Here is a 22,509-nt window from a genome sequence, read left to right as displayed (position 1 = left end):
TTGTAGTATTGGTAATAATATGCTGGAAATGTTTCCAGCATCTGGCAGTAGTCAGATGGGATTCAAAACAAAGTGAAGAATAATGCTTATACTTTGGCCTCAATGGCTGTAAACAGCTTTCCTTTTCATTATCATCTTTTCATTTGGGATTGTCATTCACCCCAACTTTACCACTCAGCAATTTATGCTTGAATAAAACAAGCACTGAAGCTTTTGTGGGATATGCTGCTGCTTGGTTGTTGAAACAGTAAAGGAAGAAAGAAATCATACAGAACAGGACGTGTTTTGAAGGTGCTTAGATGTAAAGCTGATTTCTGGTATGTATTTTCATAGCCCACAGTGCCTAAAGCATCTGTCATTTCAGGTTGTGGTTCAGAAGGCTAACTTTTAGAAACATTTTATGATAAATTTTTGCCACCAAAATATTACCTGAATATTTTCAAAACTGTAGTATATTGTGGCACAGAGTTTTGAGTATGTAGATTGTGGCCAAGCCAGGGCATCAATCCATTCTTTTTTTTCATACATCTTCACAGCACTCTCATTTTAATCTAGAACTTTTGTATGGCTATTTTGGCTAATTGCTGTGTGTGAACTGATATGCAAACTGAGAGGTAACAGTCTAGGCTTCAAGACAATTTAAATTTGTATGTGTGATATCTAGAACAGATATGGTTTCTTTTTTTAATAAAAGAAAAACATTTGGAATGCAGGTGCAGTGACACAGGGTTTTCTTGAATTGTTTGGAGATTGGTGCTTTTTTTAATCTTGACACCTTTTGCTATGTTTTTCATTTTATATATGTCTTGGGTTCTGATCAACACAATTTCTCTGTAGTTACTTTTATAGCTACTTTTATTATCTAGGGTCTTTAAAATGCAGTGCTATCTAGTGTTGATGTTTAAATGAAAGATGATAAACTGAACTTTTGTAATTTTGAACTTAGAAAAGAATTTATAAAAAACTAGTGGATATAAATGCATGTAATATTCTGATACACTTAGCACAATGCTTCAGTTGTCAAGTTGAAAAAATGCTAAAATTTTGAAGACAACTTTTTACCATTCAGAATACCAGAGTACTGTCTTTCTCATGATTTTGTAATGACTGTGCACACCAGGACTAACTGTTGAGAGTCACAGTCTAAATTTTAAATTTTCTGTTTTTAATTAATGTAGTTGTTTGAGTTTTTTGGGATTTATGTGCAGATAGCATAATACAAGTGAAACTACAGTACAGTGTTGAGTACTTAAGCTTTTTACCCATTTTCAGTACAAAAGGAAGTTAGAAATTATCATACAACTATCAGAAGCAGTTAGAACTATACTGTTAATGTTAATCATATAATCTTTTCTTTCTATTTTTAAGGCTTCACAAGGCTTGCAGCTCAAGCAGTATCTATTGTAATCAGCAAGTTACCTACAGTGATTGCATGTTTGCCTCCCCCAGTTAAATACTTCTTTTTTCTGGCTGAGAGAAAAATGTCAAGAAACTTTGCTGAATTGAAGAAAGCTGGTCTGCTTGTCTGGAACTTGATTGTAATTATATGTCGGATATTTGAGGATGGAAATACTGCAGAATTTTTAACAGGTGCAACACTTGACAGATGGAGCAAAGAAAAACTCAGTTTAGTTCGTGTGTGCTTAGAAAGTATTATGGGAAAACAGAAAAGTGGTCCTAAGCAGGTGACCCAGAAGATTATACAAAGCATTGAGCAGCAAAGACCAAACTGGATTGAGAGCCAGTTGCTGAAGGCAAGAAAATTGAGCATAGACTGGTAAGAATATAGTATTTTTCAAATGCTATGATTTGCTCTTTATTTTACTGGATTATTGGCATGTTTATGGCTACTGCTCAATTTTAAGGAAAAGAGATGAGCAGTGATCTTATATGAAACAAATTAGTCCTAAATATTGATATACCATGGGTTTGTAATTTAAGTTCATTGCTGAAACACTAAAATATGGTTATTCATCAGAACGGTGTGTTCATAGTACTACAAGTTTTCATGTTATCGAAAATATGGACAAGTCCATGATCTTTCAAAATGTAAACAGGTACGAAATACATTTATAATTTAATTTTACTGTGGTGATTAAATTAAGAGGAACTGTGAGAAATTTTTAATGTTCATCTGTGAATAAAAAGTAAGCATACTTTATTCTAAAACATATAAAACCCTGAGGCAAACAGGGTATATCATTAAAGGACAAGAATAATATCCTGCTGTGCCTTTCTGAGAAAATACCAATTTTTCCTTCAGATTTGACATTAAGACCTTTACAGTGATTTTTCAAGGAGTTGTGTACACATCAGTGTGTTTGTAGTCCAGTCTGTTTTAATGTTGCATTCATGTATCATTCTGTAAAAATACCATTCATCGACTTTGCCATATTAGATTGATTGGAATAGCATGACTTACTGAATTAAATTGTAATCGCTGAAAGTAAGATTGCTGGTTTGTTCCATGAGTATTCTTGAAGGCTGCAGTTGTTGTCATGTCAGGATTTGTCCCTGTAAACAAAGGATACAGTGATTGTTGGCTGGAATCAGTGATGCCACTGAACAGGTTTTCATGCAGGTTTTCATCACTCATACCACTGAACAGGTTTTAAGGGACAGTGTCCTGTTTCTATGAGTCGTCAGTTAATGTGGGTAGCAGTAATAAATGTGGTAAGCAGTAATAGTGTCACATAAACACGCATTGACACTGACCTTTGTTATCTTTGCATTTCCATTTGATTCTAATTTACAAGATCTAATCCGATGATTAAAAGATTGAAGCCAGATGCCAGTGACTGACGGAGTTGTAGAATAAAAGAGCATAATGATAATTTGTAAATTGACCACTTAACACAGTGGTCCCATAATACAGTTTGTAATGTCACTGAGAGAATAGGTACTTCTTAAAAATACAAATATAGGAAGACAATATTGTGGATAACCTCTAAAACCTGAAACTTGAGTTAGTTTACACGTCTTCAGAAGCTGAGAATTTTAATTTAATATGCAACTGTATTTTCTTTTGTAAAATACCACAAAAGTGCTGTGTTACATGTTAGGTATCAGATTGTGGAAAGTAAAACATGGGAAAATGTTTCTGTATGTCTACAGTTTGTTTACAGCAATGAAAGAACTAGTTTGTGATTAGGCCTGGTAATTTTAAGCTTAGAATGAAGATTACATTGCCTGCTCTCCAAGTGAGCAGTTATTTGATGCAGTTATGAAGTTGACTTCCCTGACTTCAGTTGCATTTCTGCAATAGAAATCTAATATGAATGTTGTTTTTCCACTTTTCATTCAAATATTATCAGTCAATATCTGTGGGAAAAAAAACATCCAGTTTATAAATACCTGAGGTATCTAGAGATAAATGTTATTATAAAAATGCAAATTACAAAACTAATATATTAAAGCTGAAATTCAAATAATCAATTAAAGTAAGTAGTGACCACATAATTACTAAACTTAAAACAGTCTTTCAAGAGGGGATTTATGATTTTCATGAATGAAATTACTATATTGTAATCATATACTATGTACTATATTTGTGCTATGTAACCATTCAATAATGAAATTATTTTCTGATTTAGCTGGATGCATGTGCATATATATATATACGCACATATTTGTAAATGTTTATAGACTTCTAATAGATACATAGGAAAGAAAAAACCCAATAAATTTCAAAAATTTATTTGGGACTCACCTACACAGCGATAAAAACAATTTTGAAGTGTAGTGGGTTTTTGTAAGTAAAATTCTTGCTTGATTTCATGTTATGTTATTATTGTCAGTATTGCTATTTACATAAAAAGTCTAAATTTATATATTAACTTTATTTTAAAGAATATTTCAAAAATTATAGCCCTCATTGAAAGGTTCAGAAAATGGCAAAGGTTCTTTACCTGTCTTGTGTACTGCCTGAGTATTACTATTCATTAAAGTAACCTTCACTTTATGGTAGCACCAGAGCTGTAAACAGTCACGTTAGATTCTAAAAAACACACATCCTGGGAAGAAAAGAAATGTCTGTCTTTGCAAAGTAATTTGTCGAATTGAAGATTATTGTTTTTCATCATGGTGACCCTGACCTTGCTGGCTGGGTGCATATACAGATTAAGATGAATGCAGTTATTCCTTGGCTGAGGTCTGCCTCTCTCAGGGCACATTCTTGCTAATGACATGATTGATAGGCAGTCCCAAATCCAGAAAGGAAGTCATTAATCATAGTGCTGCCTGAATCCAATCATCTGGTTCACCTGCGCAATAACGGGCAGTAAAGAATACAAGTTGGGTGCTTCTGGCACTGATACATTCCTTTGTCAGAGGTCCTTAGCTTTTTCAATGTTAGTTGCTATGAATTTTGACAAGAAATTCAGGTTGCATCTGTATGTGGCATCAAATATCATCCTTAAATGTGCTTTAATTTAAAGATCAATTTCTTTGAAGCTTTTCTGTAAAGTACACCATAATAATATAGTATCACTTACTTGCATTCAGCAAAGAACAAAATTATAGTTTATATTTTGAAACTATTTGCTCTGTAGGACATTCTGAAACTGCATGTGGAAGCAATATCTATCGGCTTTAATGTCCAGCAGCTGTGCAGCAGTTCAGAGAGCCTGTAGGTCAAACAGCAACTTTCAGAAGCACTGACTTTGTAACCATGGCACACTTTAAACAGTAAAATGCAACCACAGTGGTTTTGTTTTCAGATTTTGGGGATTTTTTTGATGGTTTGTTTTTTGTTTTACTTCTTAACAGTTACAACACTGATTTTTTTAATTGATTGATAATGCTTCCTTGGTTTATTTTAAATTATCCAACCGTGTCTGTAGAAAGGACAATATATTCTTGTTAATCTTTTGAGTTCATGACACATACGTGTTAAATACCTGTGCTGCAGCTCTAGTATTTGAGGAAAATTTTAGTACTACTTCTTTCTTAGACTTCATTAGTAGCAGTACTAAGATAGTAACTTGTGGTTGCGTGCAGAGAGTCTGACAACAATCAGAGATTTGAATGCACATTTTTGGAGGCATTTGGGAATGTCACTTTCAGATTTTCATGGTAGAAGTTTCACACAAATACAAAAAAAAGCCCCAAGGAATGGTATAGGGCAAAAAATGCAACAAGTGGCAAATACGGACCTTTTAAATGGTTAGCAACATAGCAGTGGAAATAAAACTACTTAAATTTAAAACTTCTAACCTATACTTAAAGTAATGGCTACCTTTCTGACATGTTAATTAGGCTTTAATGTATGCTGTGACAGGCAAAGAAAAATGCACAAGAGATCAAATGTAAATGCCATTTCTAGTACCAAAGATACTTCTCTAGGGGAAATGAAAATATTTGCTACTTCTTTATCCTTAAGGAGTGTTTTATCTGTTCATCTTTCCAATTAAGGTGATTAAAATTAGTATAATACTGTTATTTAACACGTATTATGTGAGAGATATATGTAGAGCAACATATGTCTAAGTACTTCGAGGTTTTTTTGAACATATAGTTCTAGCTGAGTTGATATTAATATTTTGCTCTTTATAAATTTAACTTAGAACTGTATCTTTTCTATCTTCTAGTGCCTCAGTCACAGTTAAAGGTGCAACATTAGAGGAAGGAGGTATTGCGCTTGGATTGTCTGAGCATAATATGAACATGATGGTCCTGGATATCTGCCACAAACCAGGTGGTAGTGAGTACCTGAGGCAAATTTATCACATCATCCGGCTCAATGAGGTAGGGAAACGGCCTTTCCGCAGACCAATTAGGTGTGTACTGGCCTGGGGCAACATCTGCTGACAGCTAAGGATTAGTCAAGGAGGTGATAACACTTCTTAAAATCACTATAGAATCCTTAATAGAATGCATTCAGTTTAGGGTTTTGTGCATTTCTACAGAAAAGACTTCGTTATAGGAAACACTGTAGATTTTGTTTAGGTACTTAGACAGTAGCATGGCTCTTAAACTTCCTTCAGTTTCATGTTGTAGACCACAGATTCATTTTAGGAGTCTGAGCACAGTAAAAAAAATAAATTTAAAAATCAACGAAGGCTGTTGAAGAATTGACTGTTACAAAGGTAAAATTACACTTGGTTAATTAACTATCTTGGTTTAAACAAGTAAGCAACCCCTGTGGCTGTACTGAGGAAGTAAATGTAATCTTACTCAATTTAGACAATTCTGTTCAGCCAAAGTGCTTTTAAAATTACAAGATACAAATTCAGATTTATTTCCTGCATATGGAATTTTGGCAATGTAAAAGAGCAATTGCATTATTTCTAAGGCTATTCTAAATTGCCCCGAGTTACCAAAAGCATTTTGGTTTTATTCACTGAAATAAACATAGGTTTGTTTAAATTGTATGGCAACACAACTTAATTTAGAAAGTTATGGTTTTAGTTTTAATTACTAAATTCCTTGAATGCATAAGCAGGTGCTTAAGACCCTTGCAAGTGTACAGAAGTGTTTATAATAAAATACAAAATAATGCAAATATAGGCAGAGGCCAGGATTTTTCTTCTGGAAAACCTGGTTGTAGAAAACTCTGACTTAGAGAGCTCTGTCTGTAGGGAGGCCATAGAGAGCACCTTAGTACACACACTGTGCCTCTGAAAATAGGATCCAACTGTTTAGTTCCTAAGTAGAGGCTTAAAAACAACCTTTATGAATCTGCCTTTGGAAGCATCAGAAGCAATGTAAGCGCATGTGCAGAGACGGCAACCTTACATTAGGAATCTTTTCAAGTTTCAATTTCCTGAACAATTAACTGGTTTAGGAAGTGAAGTGAAAATTATTACTGTAATAAACAAAACTTCCTCACCTGGAGCACATTCAGGATTACTATTAGGTATAAAGAGATGTGAAAAAGACCGAAAGATCGAAAATAGCATATAATCCAAAAGTTAGGACAGTTGTCTAGGGGACAGCACATGCAGGCTCAAATCTTTATACTTCCTGGTTTATACAGGGAATTGAATCTGCATCTCCCACATCTGAAATAATTCCCCAAACCTCCATACCATTAGCTATCAGCATGGAACTCCTTTTTCCCTTGTTGGAGTTGTTTTGCCTTGTAGAAATAGTGGTAAAAATGCATTCTGTAACTTTTAGGGTCAAAAATAGAATGATACTGTAGCTGAAGGAATAAAATGCACATCCTGGGTTTTGGAGACCCTGATCTAAGATCTGACTCCTGTGAGTATTCCGTTATTTATACAAAGTGGAGCAGCTCCAATAGGAGGTATGAAGCTAAGAGAATTAGGGGGAAAAGGGACTTCAGCCTGACTTTCCACATCCCAGGTGTCTCTCCTTGAATTTCTGCAGCTAGTAAGACCCTTTTTAAAAATAGAACATTTCTCAGTGGAAAAAACTCTATTGTTTTAAAAGAGAAGAAGAAGAAGAGAGATCCTGACCAGCTTGAGTTACAGAAGGATTTAACTGTATTACTTTCAAATGCCTTTGAAACCATTACAAAACATTTTAATGCTTAGCATGGTATTATGATTATAGACTTTTCAATATTATTTTTCAAAACCTAAATTATGTTTTATATGCCTGCTTACCAAGAAATAGATTTGATTTTGTATTCAAAGGTCCACTCTTTTCTTCAAGGACTGCTTGGAATGTCACAGGATTATGTTCTTAAAATAAGTTTTAGAGATCTTTATGCTACAGTGCTTGGTAATCATGTGAAAAAACAAAATGATGGGACAGAAAATTGTTGTTCTTAGTAATATTCCTTAGAAAAGCAGGTGGAAAAGGATATGGGTTCTTGGAAGCTGGATGTGAAAATAGTTTTTATGAAAAATTTTAACAATTACTGTATACTCAAAACAGCATTCAGCCCTTCATGTGTTTGCAAAAAAAATTTTTTAAATATTTTTTTAGTAATGACAACCAAAGAGATAACTCTTCTGATCTGTCAGGCTCAATACTATTCTGTACACTTGGTTTGATGCCCAGTGAGTGTACTGAGGATATAGTTCACATGTTTACAGATGTGATTTCATATTTTCACATTTTTGAAACATGACCCTTTCAGTGACTATGATATTTACTGTACTAAAAGGGCATCTTAATGTAATGTATTTACCATTGTTGAATAAGTCTCTTCATCAAAAGCAAATCCACAGTATTTTATTAAAGACGGAAAAATACTTTTATTGAGGTCAGTTGTATACCATACCACTTGAATTTTTCAAACCCTGGCAAGCAGGTGTTAGCAAAATTGGTCAAAATCTCTCTCCTAACACCACTGTAACATTAAGAAACAGGCATTCTTTATTACAGTGTCAGATGCCGCAGGGATATCTCCACCAGAATTGTGCATGTCAAGTACAGAAAACCTCCTGCTTTATATACTGTATTTTACATACATATTCATTGATTTTTGCAGAACGAACCATATATATAATAATAATTTCCTGGAGACCCATAACATGCCCTCCCCACTTTGTGCGTGTGTTCGTCTGTCCCGGGGGTCCCTCTTGTGGTCTCTGGTGGTCCCAGACCCCAAAGTTACCCATTCAGTGAACTGGTATTGCTTTCCAAAAAGGGAGCTGAGATGGCATACCCAGGCTGGTTCGTTACTTTGTTAATGTTTAACATGATCCTACAGAATAGGGATAGTGCTGTTTTGTAGACTACTGGATTTGCAAAATAAGCATTGTGTCTTCCCGCCAGCTGAGCAAATAGTTCTTCATCTGGCAACACATGGACAGCTATTTCCAGTATTGCTTCTGAAAAAGCAACACAATCTGCTTGTGCTGGCTCTGTTACATCTAGAGGGCTGGGTTACTTTAGTCTACAGATTTTGTAAAAATGTGTACGTGGAAGGCAGTACATTTATGAAAATTTGGTAGATGTACAGAAATAGCTTTTAAATAACCTCCTTCACTGTGGCTCTGAAATCTTTGTTATGGCATAAAGTAGTGAATGAATAAATGAATGGGGAAATAAAAATCCAGATATTTTTGAAAAGCTGAGTAAAAATAGCTAAAAGAGGGTATGTTTTCCCAGTTGCTCTGTGATATTGTTTTAAGCAGAAAAAAGCCCAGTTTTTTTTTTCTTCTTTTGATTGGTTGGGGATTTTTTCCATACACAAAGACAATTTTGTGATTCTCTTGGTCAGACATGACATTTGATTGCAACCAGCAGAGAGACAGTCCTTCTCTTTCTCTTGCCCCCGTGCTTTTCCATTCATAGGCCCCCCTTTGTACTAGTACTAGAAATCATGTGGCTTGTTTATCTGGATGAAGCCTTTTTTTTTTCCTGGCTGATTTCACAACATATGCTAGTGCCAACACAAGGGAGAAACAGCTACAGTCTGTGTGGCCTGAAACTGAATTTGTGCCTTTCAGGTCAGGCCATAATTGGGTAAGTTTAAACAGATGATGAAATTCTTCTTTTAGAAAGATCTACTGAGAGGCACAGGATGCCTTGGCAAGTAATTTGCCTGTTATTCCACCTCAGCATTACTGCAAATAAGAGGAGCATTTGCATCCACCCATCCTAATGACTCACCTTGAGTACTTCTCCGCGTAATGGACTTCATTTTAATAACAATAAACTGTTTAATCACAGTAGTTAATCCAGCAAATGGATGTGTAAATGTTTCATTATCTAGTTCTTCATAAAATGGTTCTATTTAATCAAAACACTTTATTGGCCTGCAATGATGATTTATTTACATAGTAGTCGAAGAAGTGAAAACAGAAAAGATGGTGTCCAAAATAATAATGCATCTGTTACAGTATAGTTTCTAAAATTGCAATGCAAATCATACTGCTTCTAGTCCTTGAATGTTTAAGCAGCTAAAAATAGCTTTCAAGAGTGGGAGAATATTTATTTCCTCGGTTTAAACAACATGGTTGCAACATGTTAATGAAATAATTGATTTATAGTCATGGTTGACTGTTTTCCAAAAAGTTTAATTCAAAAGTCATGAAAAACATTTGTTGTTCACTTCTACATATACCTTTATATATCTATATATATACATATATATATATATATAAATTGAGAATTCATACAGATAATTTGGCAAGAATTTCAAAGCAGTAGGTTCGATTGTTCTGTTTTGCTCAAGCTGGGTGCATGTTTTCCGAGGTTATTTCTTGTTCATTGTAAAATGGTGATGTTGTTAAAAAGGTTTCTGTTTTTTAAAAAGATTTTTAATTCCCCATTATTAAAAGGAAGTTTTATCTTCCAAAATTCTGCTTGAAATGTAGGCAAATTTCACATAGAAAGCTAGGTGGCCTGTACTATTCTGTGGTTGCTTTTTTCTTCCAAAAGGAATATTTGAAAGAGCAGCTGTCTTGTGAGAATTCTTCTGAAGATGGTGTCACCTCGAGTCAATATCTGCCTTTGACGCTGAAGGGCAGAGAAGAGCAGCCTGTCTTCAACCCTTTCCAGGTGTACAGACAATCTTATGCAAAAGTATTCAATCAGGTTTGTGAAAATCTGAAACCTTGGTTATACTATATTTTTACTTGTTGGTATTATTATGATCATGATAATGATAAAGACTGAATGTATGAAAATGGAGACTTATTTATGTGTGTTCACATTTAATGAAGCAGAAAGGTATATTATTTCTTGGGAGTGTAATGAGGGTACCCTTTACAATATCATGATGTTCAAAAAGCCGTTACTGGCCTCTTCTTTGATCAGAATTATTGCATGCAAGAGCAATTTGCATATACTTACACTTTCTGCATTCAATATACTGAGGGAAAGCCCCTAATAGCAATAACTTTTATTACATCTGTGCAATAGTACATAGGGTTAGTCTTAGGCCTTTGAAAAATCATATCAGAACTATAAGTTCATATTTATAATCTTCCTCGTGGGGCTTTCACAGATATGTTGAACAGTCAAGTAAAGAATGCTTTAGAAATACAAAGATTTTACAGAACAGCGAGACTAAGTGAGTTAAAACACACACACACACACACACACACACACACACACACACACACAAAAAGGCACACATTTCTGGTTTTCTTTAAGTCATACTCATAATATGTAAAGGATTACAATTTTCTTATTAGAATTTAGTTTCCTTATAATGGAACAGTTAAAGAAAAGAGATCTAGTTGCCTAAATGTCTGCGGGAGCCCTCCATGACCAATTCATTACACAAAATGCTAGATAGTTTCTGATACCACTTCTCTACTTAAAAAAATCTTATGCCATAGTTTCTCATATATTCTTAATATGTCATCAGCGTTTTTGATTCCAGCATTCAATTCAAGTATTTGAAAAGATGTGGGATCACAGTGACACAAAATTCACTTTACAGACTTGTGTGGAAATGCATCCTTTTTCAGTGCAGCCCGGCTTATATACAGTGTAATCTCTCCAGTTTTGACTATTTTGGTCTATTTCATCAGTTATATTGCTGTTTTTCTTACTTGTTTAATGAACAGTACAATCATTGTACTGTTGCAATAAAAGTCTTAATATCTTGAAAAAGGAGACAAATACCAATTCCACAAGGCTGCTCAAGGCTCTTCACTCCAGAGAAGCATGCTTTATAGAATCTTTGAGTCAATAGAATCATAGAATATCTTGAGTTGGAAGGGACCTTCCAATCAAGAATCAGTGAACCACAGAATGGGTGAGATTGGAAGGGACCATGGTGGGTCATCTGGTCCAACCTCCCAGCTCAAGCAGGGTTGTCCTAGAGCACAGGGGCAGAGAATTGTGTCCAGATGGTTCTTGAGTATCTCCAGTGAGGAGGACTCAACAGTCTCTCTGGGGAGTCTGTTCCAGCCCTCAGTCAGCCAGGCAGTAAAGAAGTTCTTCCTCATATTCAGCCCAGGAAGCCAACTGTTTGATGGGCTGCATCAAAAGGAGCATGACCAGCAGGTAAAGGGAGTTGATTCTGCTCCTGTGACCCCACCTGCAGTGCTGCATCCAGCTCTGGGGTCCCCAGCACTAGGGAGGACATGGAGCTGCTGGAGCCAGTCCAGAGGAGGAACAGCAAAATCACTAGGGGGTTGGAGCACTTCTCCTATGAAGAAAGGGCAAGAAAATTGCAATTGTTTGGCCTGGAAAAGAGATGGCTTCAGTGTGACCTAATTGCAGCCTTGCAGTACTTGAAGGAAACTTACTGGAAAGATGGAGAAGGACAATTTACATGAGCATGTAAAGGGAACAAAGGGGAATGGATTCAAACAGACAGTAGCTGAGATTAGATATTAGAAAGAAATTATTTCCTATGAGGGTGGTGAGGCAGTGTAACAGGTTGCCTAGAGAAGCTGTGATTGCCCCATCTGTTTAAAGCATTCCAGGCTAGGCTGGGCAGAGCTCTGAGAAATCTGTTCTAGTGAAAGATGTGCCTTGCACATAGCAAGAGGTTGGAACATGGTGATCTTTCAGATCCCTTCAAACCTCAATCATTCTATAATTCTCTCCTCTGATTCTATTTCCAGGTTTAATGATGTTATTAAATAGTTCAGTTCTCTTTAACATTAAATTGTACTTTTATTTGTGATGTGGGACTGTCCATTTATAAAACAGTGATCAGTATAGCTGAGTGTCTTGTTTCCAATGAAAATTATTTCCAGTGCCTGTAAAGATGCCAGAGCACTGACAAGGAACCTTTTCTTATTCATTTGCTTTCTGTTTTCTCAGTATTTTGTTTTTTTCTGGTTACCTTTATTTCCCCTTCGTGCTCTGTATTTCACCTTTGTTTTTCTATTTTACTTTAACATGCCTGGCAAAGGTGGGGGATAGGGAGTAAATTAGGTAAGGTGAAGGAAAGTGATGAAATATAGATGGGAGGAATAGGAGGGATTGCAGTGATTCTGCTCTCCCAGAAGAACCAACTGCTGTCTGTAAGAAGAAAAAGATACACTCCAAGTTATACTTTACTATTTATTTAGGTTTATTTTCATTGTTTTGACTTGCTTAAACATTTTTTTCTTTACCACTCCGTGATGTTTCAGTATTACAGCAATAATACTTATTACAATACTTTTTACCTATTTCCACCCAGGAAGATTATAGTCACTACTTGACCATTGCTGACAACGATAAGGAACATTATGCAACAGGATTTACTGTTTTATAAAAATAAGAATGTTGTGTATAGTCTCTTGTCTGCCCACTGATGATGTAGATTGCTTTTGTTTATTAAATAAGCGCTATGGAGTTATACTTGTTCCTATTTTATAGATTTAATGCTGTTTATAATACAGCATTAAATCACTCTAATTATGATACAAGTTACTTCTTGAATTCCAGCTATGCCAATTTTTTCATGACATAACTTTTTGCTGACAGCAGAAAATGCTGTAACAAACTGCTGTTACATAGAAAGTTACCAACTATTTTACTTTTTGGACAAAGAGTAAAGCTCGCAGACAAAGTAGTTGATCAGAATGCCATCAACAGTTGGAATAATAATGGTTAAAAAAACTGGTTTTTTATAAACTGTGGCTATGTCCTTAATTAATTAATTGCCATTTTACTGGAATAAAAACCTTCTTCTCTGGACATGATTGATAACATCTTTCTAAGTCCTCATTCTAGACTCCCCCTCTTTGTTAGTATATCAGCTGGAGCTTTAATGTACTGATCATATTAATGCTGATGAATACCTTACTAGCTTCTTTCCGTGTATCAACAGTCAGCCATTACTGAATGGAGCTGGGATTGGTCAAGCTTGCTGCCAGGTCACTTGGGACTGAATCAGATGGCCTTCAAGGTGCTGCTGTCACACAGGTAACGGGATTTTGGCAAATCATCACATTTTCCTTTTGTATTTTCGACTTTATAATAGTGAATTCACAAAGATTTTAGTGGTGAAATTTGTAAAGCAAATTCTGCATTTCTTTTAAAATACGTAGTTTTTAAAAGTAGCAATATTTTTTCTGTAGTATTTGATCCATACTCAGATGTCTTTCAATTCCTGTTTTGAGGTGTATAATTTGTTCTTTCTGTCTGAGGCAGAAGTATATGAATATATGTTGATATTGCACTTAAACGAGGCTTTGGAAAAAATCAGTAACTTTTGCAAACCTATACTGCTCAGGGAAATTTCAGCACATAATTTAGGCTCTATTTACTCAAGTTGCAAAGGATCTTAAATTCAGTTGGGGGCACAACAAGTGTAGCTAGAAATAGAAAGTGTTTCCTTAATAGTTTTCAATTAATAAAACTTTTCCTCATATTTTATTGCCTTTTCACTTGTAAAATGTAACTGCTTAATTCAGAAACTGCAATTTCTTAAATTCAGAAAAATTTAGGTAGAATTTGTTTAGGGGGTTGTGTGGCTTGTTTGTTTGTTTGTTTTTGTTAATATTTGTCACTTGTGAAAACTTACATGTTGCACACTGAACTAAGACATTCACTTCTTAATTCTGAATCCTCTTGATGATACCTAATAAGATCCTATCAGTCAACTTTTGAACTGACTGTTCATCTAGCTAGAAACTAGAGTGATGATTTCAAAAGTCTGTGAATTTGCATGTCATAAAGGTTTTGGGGTTTTTGTCTCATTTTCTCAATTCATCACTAGCAGTTAGTCTTAAACATTTAATTCTTCCTTCATTTCATGTATAAAATACTTTTAGTCTGTTTTGAGTTTTCCATCTTAATTCAGATAAGATTGCTTCTTTCCTTACCCAAATTGTTCTTTCCCAGAAGTTTAATTGCACAAAAAGTCATGCTAGCAAAAATTTAATTGCACAAAAAGTCATGCTAGCAAAAATTTGTTATTCAGTTCTCTTCTTGATGTCCTTTGTTACCTGTTACCAGACAGAATGTGAAACTTCGCAGACTTTTTGTGTTAAATGTCAGAGAAAATACAGTACTATTTTTTTATATTTTGATGGCTCTCCTGTTGATTGCTATCTCATGTCCTTCATTAAAAATGAAGTAGATTGTCCTTTTAAAAGAGGCTCATGGACTAAAACTGGTTCTTAAACTTCGCTTCATTTTATTGTCATCAATATGAGCTGAAGGGAGCAAAGGGCTGCTGTGATTTGCACAGGAAATATTTTGTGTGGGCATTTCATATTCACTGTTCCCTTAAAACACATTTTATTTTTCTTCTGATCTCTTTTTAGATGTTAGAAAGAAATCATGTGTGTGCCTCCTCAGAAAGAAATAATGTGTGTGCCTCCTCTCTCCATCTCTGTATTTCACATCCTTGTCATATCATCTATTTTTTAAATTTTAATTTATTTCCTAATTGTTGTCATCTTTCCTAATTTGAAAATGTCTTAATTCATTGCCCTTCTACATGGTAAGGAAATTCTCATCTAGAAGTGACATTATGCAAGTAATTAATGATTAGAGCATGGATCTATTATTTCAACCACTCTGCAAACCAGCCCATCATTTAGATCCACTGTGATCATAAAAAGTAGAATAGCTGATCCAGAATCTGCCATAGCAGCTGGCATCGACAGCACACCTGGTCTTTATCTGACTTTATTTTTATCATAGCTTAAGTATGTCTGCTCATACATTCCAGCTGACTAGGACAATTCTAGCTGTTCTTGTGGCTACACAAACAGGCTTTGCAGTAAGACTCAAGTGAGCCCTATCTTTAGGTGATTCTTCATGATCCTTCCTAGAACTGCATAAGTCAGCCTTACTTGTGCTCAAGACTTAATGTTCAAGCTGAATGAGTGTGTGATTATTTTGACCTCCCATTTATGGTGGACCTATTCTGTTTCTACTGTTTCCCTCCTGAGATGAGTTAAACAAAACCACGGGCAGTGCTTGAGCTGTTTCAGAACCATCATTTTATAAAGTGGAGCACCATGATATTTAAATTACTTCTTCCTTTGACACATGCTGAAGCTTTCCCTGAATAGTTATGTCTCTGCAGGCAAAAATTTTTTCACCAGTTCACAGTGATGTTAGAATGATATTTATTTACTTATTTTCATATTTCAAGAAAAAATACTGTCAGTTGCATATGAAATTTAAAAAGCACAGTCTTTCTTTTGAGAAAAAAAAGAGTGAAAATGCTTAGGGGACTCATTTACAAGGGAAGTGCTCCCCTAACCTAGTTAATGACTGAGTTAGGTGAGAGGGTGTTATGAGAGCATTGTCCCAGAGCCAGCAAGTGTTAGGCAAATTAATTAGTTGGTGGTTAGGGGAAAGTAAAATACTTTTAGGACTGGTTAAAAGGGAAATGAATTGTTGTCTACTACTCATTGCCGGCTTCACACAATGATGGGAATCTAATCCATGCATTCCTGTGATCCTCAAAGTAAAAGCATCCAGGAAATTTGTCAAATTAAAGATGTGGCGGTTATAAGGCTCTGGAATCCTCTCACTGAGTCCCTGAAAGGGGTTTACAGGGATTTATGTATGTACTGTGAGTTAGATGCAAGAGAGGAATACCTACAAGATACTCCTCAAGAGTCAAAACAGTAAAAACTTAACTGGCAAACTTGAGAAAATCAGGGATCTTAAGAAAAAGTTAAAAGCAACATTGAATCAATAAAAAGCATTTGACAAAACATCAATTTAGCAAGCTCTAAGGCCATTCAATTTAACAAACTTCAACCCATCTGATTTTAATTTACTTAAAAATAAATAATACATTTGTGTATATATTATGTATATAGTTTGAACTGGAAGAATAAAAGTTAAAATGTATTTCTCAATTATACTTGAAACCGTATCTTTTAGCAATAAGACCATTAACATTCAACTAACCTATGAACTTGATTTACACAAGTTTTAAAAAATATCCTGCATACTTACACAGATACGTGTAAGTATGTAGGATATTTTTAAAATATCTTACACACATACACCTTTTCAAGTCTTGGACTCACTTGTCACTTGTTCATCCTTTTAGCTACTCCAATAACAAATGGGGGTTCCTTACCTCTAATACATGTATTAAAGCAAGAAGAGCAATTGTTATTTAATTACGCATATCTTGACTTATACTTAGTGTCCTGCTCATAAAGTTACAGTTGTTATTGTCTGGCCAAATCAGTGTGTTGAAAATCAGCAAGAAGTACTTAGCAGTAGGCAAAAAGCTCATGTGTTGTCAACACTGAGGCACAATTCCAGAGCACACTACCATGCATGTTTCTTCTTGTTTATGTACTCTCCTTTATATAAAATTTAAATTTATGACCATTAATTTTCAGAGGAATATCTTGGCAATTTGTACATGGTTAGAAGATACGACCTTCTTGAGATGTGACCTGCCGTCTGCAGTTGTGCAGGACTTTCAGGTGCACTGAATACCTTACAATAATGTAAAGATATTCCTGTCACTATAAAGAGGACGAAAAAAAGAGACATTTTTGTAACATGTGAAGCCGTTATCCAGTATTGCAGTTATTTGCAGTTCTGAAGAGGAATGGCTGAGATTCCCTCCTCTACGCTTAGGGATGTTGCACTAAGAGCTGATGTCTGTGCAGGGACAAGTAGTGATTTAGTTGGAATGATGTAGATCCTGCTACAGGAGCACGCTGGGAGCTATAGAAATAGATAGAGAAGAAGTCATGACTGGCAAAGCCAACAACAGTCAGGACCTTCTGAATAGAAATATTAACAACTTAATAACTAAGAGAGGAATGGGAATGTGTTACTTTTACCATGTGTGTCAGGTGAGAAATAGTAACAAGTTTGAAAAACTATAGAAATTAAAACTAATATTTGTTCAAGTGGATAAAAGATGCTATAAAAATGTCTAAACTAAAAATTAGAATTTGATTTCCAACAGACAAGCCAGTGTAGCTCAAGAAGAACTTTCCAGAAAATGTTTATACAGTGATATGAGCTTACATAGTTTTAAGTTGGAACAGGATAGCCAAGTATCTAGCCAACTTTTGGTCATGTGTTGATAAAGATTCTGAACTTCTGAAAGTTGAAAACATGGAGATGTTTATATATTGGCTTTCAGGAAACCGTAAAAAATTGAGTAAGTTTGTTTTTTACTAAAACTGGATAAAATCTTTCGGCTTTCTAGTAGGCTCTGTTGCTACAGCTACAAGTCAACTATTAATGATGGTTGGTGAAGAGCTGGGGTGCTGCTAATACTGCAGTAATCATCACCTGATTAGTGTTACTATAAGTGATGCCATTACAGTGCATATGAGAACATTTGCAGCAAAGTAGATATAAACTCTCAGATCCCTTGGACTACAGATTTTTTCATAACATAGTCCATTCTGCATAGAATTTGCAGCAAAGTAGATATAAACTCTCAGATCCCTTGGACTACAGATTTTTTCATAACATAGTCCATTCTGCAGTCCATAGACTGCATTCTTGTGGATGAACTACTGGACTGTTTACAGGTGGGTCAGCTTTTTAGGTAGGTTAAAACTATCATTAGCAGCAGGTTAAAACTGGTTAAAACTGGTTAAAACTGTCCTAGGATTGAGAAAATCTTGTATCTAAAATCCTTTACTAAAATCCTTTCAACTGTACTGCCTTTTGCAAATTGATTTGTTTATACAGTGGTGGCATTTTTTTCCCCATATTAGAGCTAAGGGATAAAATTACGTGTTTTGACTTTGATTAAGCTTAATAAAACTGAAGTAAGAAAATCTTATTTAGAATTTTGAATGATTGCAGGGCAAAATTTGCATAGCTCTTGTATATTCTAGTGAATACACAGACACCATCTGTTGAGAATGATAGCCATATGGTGAACTATTTATAGAAAATGTTTATATTCATTGTGTTGTTGATTATCTAGATATCCAGAAAATGCACTTTTGAAATCTAGTTTATAAACGTGTGGAAAAATTTATTATGTAGTTTCGAAACTGAAAAGAATGCCAACAAACTGCATGTGTTTTGTTGTCTGTCAAAGATTTTTTATAAAACTTTACAAAAGTCTAAATCTGAGAAATGAGTGCAAAAAACCTCCAGGGTATTAAAAGGTGGGAAGTTCTCTAACAATTTTGTTTGTGGAAGAAACAAATGATGGAAGCGCAGTTACTGACACAATGCCAAGACAGAGAGCTTATCTGCATGTCAGAGGACAGCAGTCTTATATCTAGTGTACTTCTAGGTATGTTAATCTGTCTTCCAAACTGCAGATGTTCCCAGATCTTTGGTATCCAAATTTGCTGGATGTTGGAAATTCATGCTGTTGCTACAGTTACAAGTCAACTATTAATGATGGTTGGTGAAGAGCTAGGATGCCATTAATATTGCAGTAATCATCACCTGCTTGGTGTTACTATAAATGATGCCCTTATAATGCATATGATAACAGACTTTCTAAAATGCGTGGGAGGCTATGAAAGGCAGTATCTCATTGCTCCTGTATGAAAAGAAGCAGGTGAAAGGTATTAATCCATTATTGTACATCTTTTGGTTAATCACAAAGTCAAGCTTAGACCCTAGTGCTGGATGTACCAAAAAAAAGCCAATGGGATTTTGTGGAAAATCTCACTTTGACCTTTCTGGGTAAGCAAGGATCCTGTTCCATAAATGAGTTGGTCAATAACAAGGTATATGTCACATCTGTCATCACAAGGATTGTCCTTTGTCTGCTTATCCTCTTCTGACATAGCTAATCAAACCATACTGTGACTTTAAAAAATCTGTCAGAAGTAGGCTTAGTTCCTTGCCTGGCACTTCTAAAGCATTGGTGGCAGAATAAGCAAATAAGCAAAAGGGAACAGTACTACACACTGTTTGACTGCCACTCAAGCCCCTATCATGTATACAGTTACAGCATGAATTTCACAAGTAAATGAGGTTAAAGAAGAGGCTCCCCATATGCAATACACTTTTCTGATTGTTATCAGTCTCTCTCTTGTGCAGATATATTGATGAATAATATGAAAAAGAAATACTCTCTGATGAGTAATCTCCAACAGAAGGTGTGAAAAAACATAAGGATTGCCATATCCCATTTAACATTACTTAATATGAGCTACTTTTTAATACTTGGGAGTCTTTTATGATGAGGCCTTTGCTAGCCTTGCAATACAAAAGCATGTACTTTAATTAACAACTATAAAATTGCTTAAATAAGGTTTCATGCTAATTGGATGCTTTTTTTAATACTCAAACCTGCCTTCTAGAAAAAGTGAAAATAAAATGAATGAAAAAGAAGAAAGTATTGTAAGAAGAAAGTTGGTACATCTTTTTGCATTCAAAAGTATAGTAAGCACAGTGTGTTGGCTAGGGCAGAGACCTGTGATCCAAACTTCTAATAATGTCTCACACTATCTTTGTTCCCCATTTAAATGACATTCTCCATTCAAATCACATTTGTCTGCATTTTTATATCCTTTGATGTGCTTTTTCTTGGTTTAGGAATGGTATTCCACAATGTAGTGCTCCTGCTGAGACTCTCCAAACCACTGAACCACTGCTTACTCCTTTCCCCCTTCCCTCCCCTGTGGTGCTGTGGAGAGGAGAATTGGAGGCAAAAAACATAAACATCATGGGTTGAAACAAGAGTAATTTACTGGAAACAACACTGAATGAAGAAAACAAGTAGTAACAGCAACAATACTAACAACAGAGGGTACAAGAAAGAGGCAAGCAATTCACATGGAAACCCCCTGGCAAGAGATAACACCCAACTGCTCCCTCCACCCCGCTGGCTCTGGAGAAAACCCTTTCTCCATGCCCAGAAAACTACATGAGGTGGTATAGAGTAACCTCCAGGTCTCAGCCATGCCCCTTCTTGCCTAGTGCAAAAATTAACTCTGTCCTGCCTGGAACCAGCATGGCTTTGATGGGAATACTGCTAGGTTTATTCAATATATTGTGTTAATAATACATTTGTGTATTTATTGTTAGGATTCATTGGTTCCTTTAAAGGTATGTATCTTGTCTTCGTAACTAGGTACTTGTATTCTATAAATCATCACTTGGACGTGTGGCACTTCACTGTTTTATCACTGTATAATTAACCTGGTGATTGCTATCCTGTGACTTGGGTGGCTTTTCTTAAAAACAGATATTTCCTTTCATCTGTAAATAATTTGCTCTCCTTTCAACTCTGTCTCAAATCCTGTTCTCACTAGGGATTCTTAAGTGGAGATACGCATGTTTATTTTTCTTATCTATTCTTTTATCTTTCCTCTTTCAGGCCTCTATTGATCCAAGTTTCCATTCTTAGTAGATACATAGTAATGTAGTGATTGTAAGTGTAATGTAAGTGTAATGTGTAATTGCTAAATGTATAAATGTGAATTATTTGATTCAAAATACTGACTTCCCTAATTGTACACAGTGGCTTAGCTTCTCGTCTTATCTATAGACTTTCTTGCTACGCCTGCAAGGGAAGAGGCTGCAGGACACAAGCTGACAAGCTAAAAGTCTGTCTTGTCCATCAAGGCATTGTTTCATCCTTTTTCTGCTTTTAGATAAAGGATTTTTCATCAAAGTTTTAGTAATGTAGTGTAATTCAATTTCCATACAGGGATCTCAATTTCTTTGTAAGCTGTAATGAGCTGAGACATGCAAGTCCCCTGTAAGGTAAAAGGGGAAGTATTAATATCAGAGTTTAACAAATGGAAAATCTGGTCATGCAAGTCACTTTGAAGCTTTCTTCTATGCTGCAAAATTGGTCTGTAGCAAAGTAAAGAGTAGAACCTAGTTCTTTTGACTAAATTTAAGATACAAAACTATCACATAGTAGCTGATCTGTGGCGGCTGTTGCTATCCTCTGTTCCTTTGTGGCAGCAAAGGGGAGATGACTCAGCTTTAGTGAGGCTTTAATGGTTATCTAATTTGAATCACCTTGCATTCATTTTAGGAAGTGATAGTCCCATTAGTTTTTCTCTGAAGGGGATGGGGAAGACTGTATGCTTCTCCTGACCTTAAAATGTTCCCTGTTGCACCAAAAAGCACTTGCTTTGTTGTTGCAACAGTGAATATTTCAAGGTCAGGACAAAGCATACAGTGGTGGTGGCCACAGTGCAGATCCCTGACCTTTGCAGCTGTAACTGTTGTCTCTTAGAGCTATGGCTTTTCCAAAGTTATTGACTTCTCTCATGGCTTTCCTGAATGTACTTCCCCTGTCTTGCCAGGTTGGCACTGCTTAAGAAAGGATGACAAGTCCTAGAGGTCTTACTGCTTCTTCCCTAAGTCAAGTTGTTAATGTCAAACTGACCTTGGAAAGTTTACAGTCACAACACAGATACAGCAATGTTGGTGAAGGGAGTAGTAAGTGTAAAATCTGCCTATATACAGTGATTTGGGCGTTTCTGATGCTGACTGATAATTTGACCCAGAAAAACTTTTTGATTGGGATATTTCTTCCCCTCTTAACTTCTTTCTAGGGTCTAACAACAAAATTTAGTCTTTGGGAAGAGTGGGAAACCATTGTGCATACTGCCTCATATACCAAAGAGGGAATTAAGAATTGTCATTCTGATAGTTGACACTGTAAAATGTCATTGAAGAAAGCTTTTTCATGTTAGTCTTTAGATTGACAGGTTATGACAAAACTGCATTCATGTTGCTTGAATACATCTTTTGTCTAGTTTTACATGCTTTTTGACTTGTCTAGAAAATGACATATTAAGGTTT

The 22,509-nt window shown here is 35.5% G+C and overlaps 1 protein-coding gene across 3 annotated transcripts in view; it reads left to right on the top strand.

The window, feature by feature from the left end:
* KIAA0825 (KIAA0825 ortholog) overlaps positions 1–22,509 on the top strand; it is a 233,203-nt gene that overhangs the window by 113,144 nt on the left and 97,550 nt on the right. For all 3 annotated transcript variants that reach the window (XM_054283549.1, XM_054283548.1, XM_054283547.1), the window contains 4 exons: positions 1,369–1,777; positions 5,589–5,745; positions 10,303–10,458; positions 13,646–13,740. In XM_054283549.1, coding sequence (XP_054139524.1) covers positions 1,369–1,777; positions 5,589–5,745; positions 10,303–10,458; positions 13,646–13,740 — 817 coding nt within the window. The remainder of the gene's footprint in view (positions 1–1,368; positions 1,778–5,588; positions 5,746–10,302; positions 10,459–13,645; positions 13,741–22,509) is intronic.

The sequence above is a fragment of the Melozone crissalis genome, unplaced genomic scaffold (genome assembly GCF_028551555.1).
Source record: "Melozone crissalis strain CALT ecotype California unplaced genomic scaffold, PUWL_Pcris_2 ptg000036l_1, whole genome shotgun sequence".
Taxonomy (NCBI): domain Eukaryota; kingdom Metazoa; phylum Chordata; class Aves; order Passeriformes; family Passerellidae; genus Melozone; species Melozone crissalis.
This window is presented reverse-complemented; position numbering and strand designations above follow the sequence as displayed.